This window comes from Lepisosteus platostomus, chromosome 24 (genome assembly GCF_059453375.1).
Source record: "Lepisosteus platostomus isolate fLepPlt1 chromosome 24, fLepPlt1.hap1, whole genome shotgun sequence".
Classification (NCBI taxonomy): domain Eukaryota; kingdom Metazoa; phylum Chordata; class Actinopteri; order Semionotiformes; family Lepisosteidae; genus Lepisosteus; species Lepisosteus platostomus.
In genome coordinates this window covers 12,583,898-12,597,970 of record NC_142634.1, presented here as the reverse complement: position 1 = coordinate 12,597,970, position 14,073 = coordinate 12,583,898, and the positions used below count along the sequence as shown (strand labels likewise).

Genomic DNA, 14,073 nt, shown 5'->3' with positions numbered 1-14,073 from the left:
TCTTGAGGCTCTGCTTCTCTTTCCGGCTCAGGTGTCTGACAGGTGTGACTATGTCTTTGTGAACGGGAAGGAGATGAGGGGGAAGGTGAGGATTGCAGTGAACTTCTTCTATGGCTACCTCAGCGCCCAGCTGGAAATGACTGTCTGGATCCCACGCCTCCCCCTGCAGATAGAGGTGTCTGACACTGAGCTCAGTCAGATCAAAGGCTGGAGGGTGCCCATCTCCACCAGCAAAAGGTAGGTCAACAGCAGCCCTGAGAATGGGATATTAAACCTGTCCTTCTATTGTGTCCTTGCTGCTATCCCATGGTCATTCATTTAGTGCTGTAACTCTAGGCCTTTGCCACATTATCAATCCAGAACAAACTCACATACTGTATAAGAAAATGATTCTGTTTTAATTCTCTCCAATTCCTCACAGCGGGCACGTTGCATAATGTCTCATTTTCATGGAGCCCCAAGGGAGCATTTACAAAGCACATGGTTGTTTGTTAAGTTGTTTGTACACACCTGAGCAGTCTTGCCCGGATCCAGATAAATCCCCAGCTAGAGAGATGGATGAGCCTGAACTTGATTTAGCACACAAACAGCCAGAGGTACAGGAGTGCCCCTAACCCTCACCTGGCTTTTGTTTGCTTGTGCAAAGTGGGCATAAAATTTTACTCACTTGTGAGACGCATACATAACCTTAATTATTTTACTAGTTAAGGAATATGTCATATACAGTAATAAGCCATGGCCATCATTCTCCCATTGAGCTCCATTTATAGGGCATTTACTAGACCACAAGGGTACAACAGAAGTGTCCCACTCAGGATTGTCCAATCATGTCAATCAAGTGGTAAAAATATTTTTTTTTTTTAAAAAGCAATGAAGCTGAAAGATAACAGCAATGTTGCTGGTGTGGTCCGATAAGTCATTTCTTTTTTTTTTACTCAACCCAAAATCTGTTCGTCCAGCCTCTGACCAATGGCCTGGCCATGTGTGTACTGTGCTCAGCTAAAATGTGTCGACATTTCTGATATAGATGGCACCAGGAGGCTAGAGAGATGTGCTTCACATCGTCTTGCGAAAAGGATTTTCTTCCTTTGAAACCTGTCTTGTTACTCTATAGGAAAGTATTAGGGAGGAGTGCTGAGCTGAGGATTACAATAAAAAACCGCTTCCTGTGCCATATATCACTATGACAGGCTGATATAAGGTACCATACATCTTGTTCAGTAGTGTGATATAACCCTTTGGCAGCACTAGTATAATTAAGGCAGTTTGGGGTCTGACATTGTTGTTGAGGCAGTTGTATTCCAACACCTGATCTTGCCAAGTGAGTCCCATTACCTTTCCTGCTTTGTCCCCAGACCGGATCAGCTTCTCCAGCAGCTCAATTATGAGCTTAATTTATAATTAGAAAAAGTGTCGGCTGATACCAGTGCAACTTTTGAAAACATTTCAATTCAAAACTTTTTAAAGAGAAAATACAGTACTTGAAGTACGTACATAATTCTATGTTTTGGATGCTTTTTAAAAGCATTCGTTTTGTCTGCTGTCTGCATTTGGGACAATATAGACAAAGTGACTTGTTTTTTTGTCTTCTCTCAACAGTATTTATCAGGGAATAACAGGCACGACCTTGTAAGTAGCAACAATGCTCTAAGTGACATCAGGCAGTATTTCACAGTGCTCAGTCTGAAATCAGCCAGAGAACATGACAGTAAAATGTGCTGCTTTGGGCTATTACAATTGCATGTGGGGTGTAGAGACTTGGTTTCTTTTAACAGATTACTAAGTGTTCAAAAATGGATCAAAGCCACAGAGTAAGGAAACTGCCAGAATTCTCTTTGCAGTGTAGTGCTTAGTCTTTCCCTGGGTATATTGACCTGATATGTTTTGCAGTTGTTGGAATTAAATTCTTTACTTAAGGGATATGGGAATAAATTATTTTCAGGGTTTACTGTATGTCTTGTCATCATTTTTTTCTCTGTAGCAGACTGGATAGACATGGCAATATAACAGTTTTTCTTTAGAGAGCTAGTTTGAATAAGAAAACAGGAATGCTGTTTTTCATCTTCCTAATGCATATTTTTCTATCATTTACTTCCATATCCGTGGAAGACATTTAATACTGTAGATTAGTTTGCCCTTCAGTACCACCAGCCCTGTTTTAGGATGCAGAAAGTTTTTAAAATAGACTCTTGCTATTATTTTTGCCTCCTTATGTGACCTTACAGATTTACATTTACAATAAATGCACATAGTTAAAATCCATAAAGACCCACAAAAATATGAATCCCAGGAAGGTAAACATAAAAATGAATCCCTTATGAAACTAAATCAACACAGGAAAACGTTAATTTTAGATGTGTATTCTGCCACATTTTGTTGAATAAATTGTTGTTTGATTTAAACTGAAATGTCAACAGAATTACTTTTCAAAGACATCATCTCCTAAAGCTGTTCCCCTGAAACATGCTGCTCGCACTGGTTATCCAGCCCCTCTGGGGCCATTTTATACCATCTCATTGCCCCTGGCCAGCTGATCTACTGTTTTATGTGCCCCAGTGTGACCTCTGCTCACTGCTGCTACAGAGCTCTGGAGTCTTCTCTTTCAGCCAGAGTATATTTTCTTCTCCATTAGTCTTGACTTGATTACCCATTCTGGCAGCAATCAGAAATGTAGATTTTATGCAGTCACACAGAATAGACTGTATTTGTCTGATTAATGTACAGTATATAGACAGTATCATACATTTCTTATTATACTTTTGGTTATACATTTTGGTAGTAGATTCTTATTGTAAAAAACACAAAGTCATGTATTAATCAAAATGTGTAGCTTTTTAATTATTATTTTTTAGTAATTTTTTCATCGTTTTCCCTTTACTTTGAAAATACGGTAACACCAGTCTCGACAATACTGAATCAAGGATGTAGCAGTCAAGACAGAGCCCCCCCACCCCACCCCCCCAACTCCCCCCTTTCTGTTTCAGTTATCCTCAACCGGATCAGCCTGCTTCATCCTCCTGCCACCCTCTCCAAAGTTGTTATCTGTTTCTGATCCTTGACATCAAAGACCATGTCTCAATATGAGTGCAAAATGAACATATTGGCAAATCCTTCTTTCATCCTGTCAGTACGACCTCAGACCCTCTTCCTTTTTCTTAAGTCTCTTGTTTTTAGATAGAGTTCTAAAAGATTGCATTTAATTTGAATGTATTGCTTATCCAACAAGCTTTCAAAGGTCCTTCTCAGTGGAATAGGCTTCATTATTTTGAAAATGCACACTGACAGCATTGCACACTGAACTACAATGTCCTTTTGAACTTACAAGCTGTAAATGTCATAATCGTTAGCCCTAGCCTTTTGTGTAGCATGGTCTTTATACAAGTCAGAGCGATGATATTAACCTTCTCCTGTTTTCCGCTTGAGTAGCTATTCCTCATTAAACTTAATGGGGGCTGTCAATTTAATTTTCTTTCATACCTGGGCTCTCAGATCGTAACCATCCTTAAAAAATGATTGATTGACTTTTTAGCTGAAATGCAGTGATTATGTCTGAAAAAGTGTTTCATGGTTTGTAGGATGCATGTCATAGTCTTTCTACAAGATGTATCTGGGTGGTAATTTAAACTTTTAGCAAAGAACATGTTTTGCCTCTAAAGCAGCGATGATGTATCGGTTTAGATGAACAATATTAAGACGAGGCCTGAGAATTTCTTGAGTTTATTTTTTTAGCACAAAAATGTGAATAGCATTAACTGAAAGCAAAAATTGTCCTCGGTCTTATTACTTGAAAGCAGTACTACTCACAAAAAAGGAATGATGTTGAAATACTTCATATTTGTAGTTGCAGTGAATCTATTAATTTCTAACATTATGCTTAAGTCTTATCCACACTGTCCTTTAAGAATATATACTTTATTACAGCAGTTTGTTCTTAACTAAATTTAATCACTTGATTTAGATCAAAGGTGTCTAGCATCCTACAGGGTGCTGTGCTTTCCAGTTTGTGCTCCACCTGAGCCCCCTGCTACCGAATTGCTCTAATTCCCTGATTAATTGCATAACGTTAACACTTTTGCTTGTTCCCCATTTTTTTGGTACCCTAGCTTGTATAAATTGTCGGCTGTGAAAGATCATAAGACATAAAGACATAAATCCTAAATGTCATTGTGAGCAAATAATTAGTTTAACTGAATCCTCTGTCTGGCTTGAAAATGAGAAGAATGTCCTTTGGGGACTTTAACTGTGTTGTGTAGGATCTCTTTTCCTGTTTGACAAATGGGCAGAAGAATTTATATATAGACCTATATTAAAAAGGGGATATACTAATCTTGCTCATAAAATGTATATTACTATTGCTACTATAACCCTCCTCCCTCTGCTATTACTGCAAAAATGCACATAATACTGCTGCTACGCCAAATAATACCATCAATATTAGTAATATTGCTCTGCATTGAAGTCAGAACAACCCAAAGGTGGTGTGTGGATTGTGTTGCAGGTCAGCACGGGACAGTGACGATGAAGATGAGGATGACAGGAAAGGAAAGGGCTGCATGCTGCAGTACCAGAATGCCATGGTGCGTGTCTTCACACACTTTGTAGCCGAGCCCGCTGACCCAGGTGGTCAGCTGACCTACATGCTGGGCACAGATTGGCAAATGGACATCACAGACCTGGTGAGAGACTTCTTGAAGGTGGAGGATCCTCAGATTGTGAAACTCCAGGATGGGAGGATCCTCATGGGAATGGATGTGGGCATGACCACCATCCAGGTAGGACACAAGGGGGACTAAATTCAGAAGCTCCTGTTGCAAATCCAGTGTTTATTTTTGTGTTGGGTAATCTTATCACTGTGAAAGATGTGGTGACATGTGGCATGGTGAAAGTGGAGGACTGATCTGGCTTTTGAGAGAATCCAAACAGTATTTGTTTGTGAAGCTCATGCATTTCGAGGTTTAAGCCAGAAGCTACAGTGCCTGCAGCAGAGCAAAAGGGATTAGGCTTTTTTTAGGAAGCAATTGATTTTTACATTTTTAAAATGTTGCTTGCTGCCAAGGCCACAGTAATGTACCTATTTCATTTAAAAGGAGTCTTTTGACAGAAGATGTAAGATTTCCCTTGAGGAAAGACAGAAAACCTGTCTTTTCTCGTGAATAGAGTTCTTTCATTTACTTGTCTCTTTTGATTGACTGGAGAAATTGCAGCTCCTTGTTAATACCTGTGTGAGACCCATCTACATCCCAGACAGCATGCAGTCATTCATTTGTCTACCTTGAAGACATAACTTTACCTCTCAGCACATCTGTTCCTGTCTGAATGTTGTTGTTTCATATAACCCCCTCCTGCCTTCAACCAAAAAACACAAAAAACATGACAGAAGAAAATAACAGTAATTTATCACTATTAAAAATGGCTATGGCTCACAATGCCTGTCTTTCTCTCTACCTTCTGCTGTGAGGTTAAAGTATTGACAATTCTCTTAGAGGCCTCTAAAAGTTATTTAATAAGAAAATTGTGTATTGATTGACAGGCAAGACTGGGAGCAGTTGTGAGCTGCAGCAGCCAAGTGAAACTCGATCGCATCCCAAATTACACAAATTAAAATCCTATAAAAGAAATAAAGCAAGTGCTGGCAAAAGCCCTCGATTACCTTGTTAGATTTTGGAGTACTGTCACTAGGCTCAGAGACCAATAAGACACTTAAATCTGAAAGCATACTTTGTTTTCAGTGTCTGTAAAGTAACTATGCGTGACACAGTGCACATTTCTAAAGACCAGGGGAAATGTGTCTACTTCGGTGCCTTAGAGATGGAAAAATTCAGTTCAACCACAATGGCAAAGCAATGTTATATTTAATCAGTTATATTTTTTTCTAATTTCACATTTTAAGCTTAAATGAGAGGCATAGATTCTCAGCTATGAATATTACAATGACATTTTAATAATTGTCTTACATTGTGTGTAGACAGCTTTTGCTTTTTATTGTTCAGCTCTGTTTTTCTGAAAGGAAAGCATTTGAGTACTGTCTTACATCTGAAATACTTCTGTCAAAGCTAGATCTAAAAAGATTTGTTTGTTTGTCATCTGACCTTTTATTTTCTAAGATGGGTACATTTGTAATTCATGGTCGCTGAGATAAATTGATTTTTTGATTAAAATAAGTTATTATTCTGAGATAATGAATAAATAATGCTCTATTATTGAGACATGGCTTAGGGTAGTTGTTTGCTGGAGCAAATATCCTCATAAATGTAGATTTATTGACAATCACAATACTTTTGTGAGACTATTTCTGATATTTCTAGGAACTATGAAAATGGCATACATGAGTATTTAGGCTTTTTCAGGCGGAATATAAAATTGTAAAGTATTGAATGCAGATAATGTACAGCATAGATTATGTGTAATTTGGATGTAAAGTGTTTGTGCGTGTGATTTCTGTGATGTTTATGTGTGGATAATAGCTGAAAGTATGAGAATTTTCATGTAGAATTGTAGAAATGATGTAGTCTCTGACAATAAAAGTGATCAGACTTTGTTTTATAACCATCCACAGTGTTATTTAAGACATTGAAATGTTTTTTTTTTCCCCTGAGATGAGTTACAAACAATGTATACGGTGCTACTGTACATACTGTAAAGTACATACCAAAAGGAAACCATTAAAATAGGGTGGACAAAAAGTAAAAATACCAATATCAACAAAAAAGGAAAAAGGGAATAGTGATGCAATGAAGTTCAAACACCCCTTGTTTGAAGTGAGGCACTTGAGACATATTTCACTAATAAGCTCTCTACTGTTAAATGTATACAATCCAGGTTGTCATCGTAAATGCATATACAGTATGTGCTCTTTTTACTTATATGGTTAAATAAAGGATTTTAGAAATAGGTTAACCTTCACTGTTTGCTTGCTTGGCAGGTGCTGTCCCCTCTGTCAGACTCCATCCTGGCGGAGAAGACGGTGACGGTGCTGGATGACAAGGTGGCCATCACAGAGCTGGGGGTGCAGCTGGTCACAGGGCTCTCCCTCTCCCTCCAGCTCAGTCCAGGAAGTAACAGGGCCATCATCGCCACGGCAACCACACATGAACTGCTGCACAGCCCCAAACAGGTACACATTGCCCGCAGAATCAAAATCTCACAGTTCTTGCGTCCCGTAACTTTCTTGTTTGAAGGTTATTCCATTGAATAATGAGTTTTATTTGAAATAGTACCACAGATTTCTTTAACTTTTTACAAAAAATGTAAACTTTAGTGTCTTTACCAACAAGATGGGTTGTCTTTGTTTTTCGAAAGCACAGAGCATGTTCTCACAAGTCAGTAGACAGGGGATGAGTGTAAGAAATTGTAAATCATAAGGAGCATCAAACAAATGTTCAGACATACAATGACACTACAATTTACAGTTTTTCTTTTTTTAATTTTAAGTTTAATTTGTTGACAGCAATTTGAAGACTAAAAGTTGCAAGCCAGCAGAAACTATTTTAATTTTATTTTGTTTTTCATTATTTTCTTATCTGAGGATTTTGAAGTAACTGCAGCCCCTAGCATTGCAGTGCATTATCATACTGAAAAAAGACCAATTCTGGTAATAAACACTTGCCAAATGTCTTTCCTGTAGAGTTGTAAGGTAACTGTAGTTCAAGAATAAAAAAGCAATTTTACAGGAAAAATAACCTAATTTTGTGTTTTATTGTTGGTGTTTCAGCACCATAATGCCTGGTTTCATTTTATGCATTTTACATAAACTGGTGTGGGAAGGATTACAATTAAAAATGCATTTTAGCTAACCAAGTGTTGTGAATGACAAAGATCTGTGGGGTTCAGCAAAATTCTCCACTCCTTGATTTTTATACCTCATAATGTGCCACCTGGGACCTTGAGAGATTAAAAAGTAAAAATAATTCTTTCTGGAATATGTTCTGTACCCAAACGCCTGCATTGCTGAATTATTATTATACTAGAAATTAATAAGAGTAGTTCTCAAAAATATCACATGGATTACCTCTTTTTTTTTACTGCTTTGCTAACCTACTTAGTATTAGCTTTCAACGATGAGCTGTACTCTAAAGGAAAGTGTATTCTTAGGGTGGTCGGAATGAAGGGAAAAGTTTAATCTGGAGGATAAGCAGCACAGTGTTGAAGTTCAAAGAAAACAAGATTTTCAGCTTAAGTAACTCATGTTGTTCTTTTTTATGTCTGTGACTGGCACTGGAGGATAGAGTTAAAAGCCCATTTATCTTCACAATCTTCCTGAGAAGAGTGTCCACTATGCAGATAAGTAGGAAATAATTCCTCCCGCTTGTCTCATAACTAGAACGCCCTGTCATAGAATGAAGGGTATTGCTTGATGAAGCCCATGGGATTTGTAGAGATGGCATATTAGGGAGTTAACTGTTAAATTACAGGCAGAAAGGCTTAGGGTGCTTGCTTGCTTTTAAATCCTTATTTGCATTAAAATTCCACTGCTAAGAATGTCCTGCTTTTCTGCATTGTTAATATTACGTCTTCTGTGTGTCCAATGGAGAGGCAGATCACTTTGACACTCTTGATCACTGCTCAAATGTCTGCATTCCCTTTGCATCTTGCCCCGGAACCCTGACATGGTTACAAGAATTATTTACAAAAAATAAATGCACTTGACCTTCTTTGCTAAATGTCTGAGCACATCTCTGAATGAGCCTGACATCTCTCTAATACCAAAAGGCCTATTTAAGAAAAAAGATTCCTTCAAAAAAATAGAAGTGATTCAACATGTTCCTGGAATGGATCTTAAAGAAAAAGTCCAAATTTGTGCCTGCTTTCTGCTGCGGAAAAATAGTTTTCTGTGTTAAAAAAGCAAAAAGTAGCCAGGTGGAGGTTAATTTCAGTCACTGCATTCATGGTATGCTGCTGGTCTGAAGTAGGTGAAAGCAGTGAGCAACTCTATGAATTATAGACCTTGATGTTTGGACTCACAGAATTTCTGCCCTTCACTACTACATTACAAACATAGTTAGATCAGACAGAGTCAAGATGATGTGACAATTTCCTTTCAATTTTAAAAAAACACATAAAACAGGTAAACACTATTAGTATTATTTGGTAAAATCTTAATACCTTCTGGAGAACAAATTAATCTTCAAAAAAATATTCTTAAAAGTAGGAAGTGCTCTTCACATTGTCTTTGCTCCTGGATTATTTAGCATGCTTTCCCGGGAACGACCAGGTACTGTATGATGCATACGTAGTGTGGATTACTGTAGATTCTCTAAAGACAGAAAAAACAAATTATTTTTAAGGCTCTTGATATTTTTATGAAATGAAAAGCTACATGTTCAAAACATCAAATTGAGCTCTTGTATAATGATCAATATGATTAAAAAAATAAAAAATGCCTTTTGACAGTTCGATATGATCAGACATAACTTGTCAGTGCTTTTGAATTAAACATCAGTTTTTGTTATGCACCATGTAGCAAAAACCCCAGAGGAGATGGAGCGGTGTTATGTATGTTGAGAGGCATTAAAAACACAACAATAGCTATCTAATACTCATTTCATTCTTTTTAAACCCTCTCTGTATAATTTTGTTAGAACCAAGGATAGGTATAAAACCTTGTGCAGCATTGTGATGCCCCCTGTTGTTTCAGTTTAAATACACCACTGAGGGTATTGTACCAGCAGATAAACTGGGTTTGTTTTTTTCAAAATGCAATTGGCCGCTGCTGCATTAAATTTTGTGAGTGACGGTACAGTAAAATCAAGGAAACCTGGGAGATATTGAAAATATACAAATGTGTAAGAGGAAATGGCTGACATGGGAATATGAGCAGGCAAACGTCTCTTTCTTGCAATATTGCTACTAATTATTATGAAATTTGGGCCATAATTAAAAATAAACTCTAAACAAAACACAAACATGTGACCAAAAACAGGAGAGGGACATGTTACTGACTGAGAGCTGCATAGCACTGACAACAGAGCCCTCACTGCGCAAACACTGATACTCAGCCAATAGTATTAACCACAGGGACAAGGAGAGGAATAGCAGAGGCATCGACCTACACTGGGATCAAACATGCAAACATTTAGTGTGAAAACAATTGAGGCTTGTTTTTAACATGATATGATCAATAATCCTACAAACTCTGTTAAACTCAATGATTTTTGTAGTTTACAAATGGTCCTAAGAGTGGGTTCACAGGTTTGTCTCTGAAGAGGCCGGTGCGCTGACATCATCATCTTTGCTGAAACAGAAGAGCAGGGTATAGAGTTGTGCACCCTCAGGATGCAATATAGATCATATTCTAGCTATGTGATGACAGAAAACTTACCATCTACTGGCTTGTAAGTAAAAAGTCATGTTTCAAAACTAATGCTTTATTTCAGAGACAGCTGTCAAAGCTCAGTCTTACCCTTTAAACTGCACTCTGTCTTTTTTTAATCCATTATTTAAAGAATGTTATGGAAAGATATAAACAGCTTTCATACCGTCACGTCTAGAAATGGCTTTGAAACAAATCTACCGACATAAGAATAATGAAGCAGATACAGAAATGCTGAATAATAGATGTTGCGATGGAGATACAGTAAGTAAACGAAAGAGGTTTTACATTGGTACTTTTAATTGAGATGTCAAAAGAGAGGCTAAGCTGGAAATTTGTGGGAGAAAATGAAGGTTTTATATATACTGAGAATTATGTTGAAGTGTTTTTTTCAAGGGGGCACTGTGAACACAGAGGTTTTGCTTTTCATACTGAGTTTCTGTTGGAAGAGGGAAATGTAGGAATGTACAGCAGACAGCATTTCCAGGGTGGGGACCGGCACAATACATTAACGAATACCTTTAATTCAAGATGGGGATTTATTTAATCATTATTTGTTCAAAAAGTTCTCTTCAGTATTTATCTCATTCATAAAACATACTGCTGTCCTTAAACATGTTGCCCGTTAAATCAGGTCCTCCAAAAAGTGCTCTCCCTATTGTTCTGTTCTTTTAAAATGCCTCAAAGTGCTGTTTGCTTCTCTAGCAGCATTCTGTCATAAATATCAATGTGTTGAACAGGCAGTCTCTAACCACATATAATAGGACCCTGTGCTGCTTGTGAGTCTTGGATTTGATATCATCCATCCATTTTCTAAGCACTTTAAAACAGGGTTGCCAAAGCCTGTCCCAGCATGCGACTGGCACAACAGACACAGACGCACACATTCACACCAGGGACAGTTTTCCCAGAATCCAATTAACCTGTTAGTATGTCTACGGACTGTGGGAGGAAAGTGGAGCACCCAGTGGAAACCCATATAAACATTCACACTGGAAATGGAGGCCTCAGTTTGTTTGGTTTAGAGCTCTTTTACTAGTGTAATAGTAGTGATAATCACTTATTGTCATATAATTACTGATTATTGTTATGCAAGTAAAATTGGTGTGTTACCTGTTTTCACTAATGTGCACATCACATATTGCTAAAAATCAGTTTGTTACTCTGGCTGCTATTTTAGATTCTTTAAGATTAAAAATATGAATATTGCCTGTTGACCACTGCAGTTTCTAATGATGATACTAGAACCTGAGAGTTTATACATTTTATATGTTTTGTTAAATCTTTGAAATGTCTGTACAATCCCATCCTGTAAGAATGAAAGAATGAATTAATCTTTGTTCTCCGTGGTGACTTTTTATTCATTTTCTCAACAGGAAGCAGTGATCAGTGCTTGGATCCAGTTTAGCGATGGCTCAATGGCGCCTCTAGACATCTACAATTCGGACTACTTTGTCCTCTCAGCCGCTTCCCTGAATGAAAAAGTGGTGTCTGTCCAGCAGGACTCTGTGTGGAAGTGGCCCGTGGTTGTCACAGAAGGGGAAGGGCAGGGAGTTCTGGTGAAGGTGGAAATGACCATTTGTGAGCCCTGCCAGAAGTCGAAACGGCGAAGCGTGCTGGCCTCCGGCAGTGGAAGTGTCAGGGTGAAGTTTGGCCAGAATGACAGTGGCTCCAAAGCGAGCAGCAGTGACTATGGAGTGGATGGAGAGGAGCTGGAGAACCGTGCCAGCGACCGGCGGCAAAAACCAGCGGTGCAGGATCGTACGGGGATGGACATGCATTATTACGGGAGTTCAATCTCTGACCAGGAGGACAGTCTCCTGAGAAGGATTACTACAACCACCAGGACCACCATAACCAGGACATCAGATGGTGACAAGCTTTCAGACGATGGTAGCCAAATCCAAAACATTCCCATTGACTTCTCTAACTTCCCTGCACAGGTGGATCTTCCCCGTAACCAGGACATGCAGGACAGTGATCTTGTGCAAACGCCGAGAGGCCTGACCGATTTGGAGATAGGAATGTATGCCTTGCTGGGAGTGTTCTGCCTGGCTATCCTGGTATTCCTCATTAACTGTATCTCATACGCCCTGAAGTACAGACACAAGCAAATTCCCATGGAAGGGCAGGAGACCATGAACCATGCCCACGACTGGGTTTGGCTTGGAAATGAGACAGAGCTTCTTGAGAATCCCCCTGGGATGTCCCCACAGCAGGATGAACACACCACCATGATTGACACAGGGGCCAGCTTTGAGGAAGGGAGCCATCTCCTGAATGGTGGGTCGGCTCAGAAACACGTACAGGGACAAGTGCATCGGTCTGCCGACTCTGGATGTGGTACCAATGGAAAAGACCACAAAAGCGAGTCGTTAAATTCACCCACGACGAAAAGAAAGCGCGTGAAGTTCACAACATTTACTACAATCCCACCTGATGATGGCTGCCCGTCCATTAATCCTATCATCTTGGCCCAGGATGATGACATTAAATGGGTTTGCCAAGACATAGACCTGGGGGATTCCAAAGAGCTAAGAAACTACATGGAAAGGCTAAATGACAGTGTTTTAAAGGATATTGCATAGCCTTCGGTGGACTGTTATTTACTCACCCTTATGCCTTCAGAATAAGGAGGTGGACCTGGCTGTCCTTTTTAAAGTGGTTATACTGAATCTATAATAGGAGGTGCCTCAGTCTGACAACATGGCAGAACGTTAAATTGTACCTTGTTGCCATGGGAACTGCCAAAGGCCCATTCATCATAACTAAGCAAAGAAGAATACAATATGGCTAATATTTGGGGAACTTAAAGAACTGAATATAAGAATCACATTCACGTGATATGAGCCGGCTTCCTTGTTTTATCAATAAGACATTGCATTATTCTCTCCTAAACATCATTCAACTTGTTTTTATTACTGTTCATGCTGTAGTGAAAATCAAATCTTCAGATTTCCCAACCTTGCAAATTTGTTGACTACAATTACAGTATGTTAAAAATATGCAGATGATGAATTGTAGATTCTAAGAATGTAATATTGTTCAAGTATAAAACTTGTAAATAAAATGCACATAGAATGGTTTGACAATTTATTTTTTACCACGTCTTATAGATTGACTTTGGTCCTTGTGCAATTCATAAAAAACACACATGGAAATAGAAGTGAACTGATGTTCAACATGTGGGTGTTGAAATGCAACAGAAAAGCTTTTTCTTGGATCCTTTTTTGATGGAAGAATTTTCAGACTAAATAACTTTGTAAATAGAACATTTTCTACCCAAAGAAGAAATATATCATTTTATCTCTAACAGTATTTTGTCTGTGTAAGAGTCTATTCCCAGCTGTATTTTTACTAGGTCTTTCTTCCTGTCTTTGCAAACAGCAATAATGGGAAAAAAAATTAATTAAAATCAGTTGTGATTACAATATTTTAAGTGAATCAAAGCTTCACACATCGATTTATAAATTATTTTGAAAGTATTGTATAGCGATACCCTTAGAAAAGCAGTAAATCTGCTTTGAGCTTGTATGTTCTCTAAAAAACTCTCACTACCTCAACATGTACAGTAACCACTTTGGTGTTCTGTAGGGCGTGTAGGTAATAGAAAAAAGCATGAAATGTTTAAAAGGCTAAAGAATTGGAAGACTAACACGATGTTGTAACCAGAAAGTCCCACAATGCTATTGATATTCTTTTTTTGTAGTGGTGCACACATGTAGATCACAGCTCTTCAAGACCTCTCATGTTTTCATTTCCTA

General features: G+C 38.4%; 1 protein-coding gene across 2 annotated transcripts in view; it reads left to right on the top strand.

The window, feature by feature from the left end:
• Window positions 1-13,395, top strand: part of LOC148641687 (transmembrane protein 132C-like) — a 173,312-nt gene extending 159,917 nt beyond the window's left edge. The window contains exons 6-10 of one of the 2 annotated variants that reach the window (XM_088618034.1): window positions 32-237; window positions 1,600-1,629; window positions 4,499-4,772; window positions 6,923-7,114; window positions 11,686-13,395. In XM_088618034.1, the coding sequence (XP_088474160.1) occupies window positions 32-237; window positions 1,600-1,629; window positions 4,499-4,772; window positions 6,923-7,114; window positions 11,686-12,897 (1,914 nt within the window). In that variant the 3' untranslated portion in view covers window positions 12,898-13,395. The remainder of the gene's footprint in view (window positions 1-31; window positions 238-1,599; window positions 1,630-4,498; window positions 4,773-6,922; window positions 7,115-11,685) is intronic. The other variant, XM_088618035.1, reaches the window with a different exon arrangement.
• Window positions 13,396-14,073: the final 678 nt, after the last annotated feature.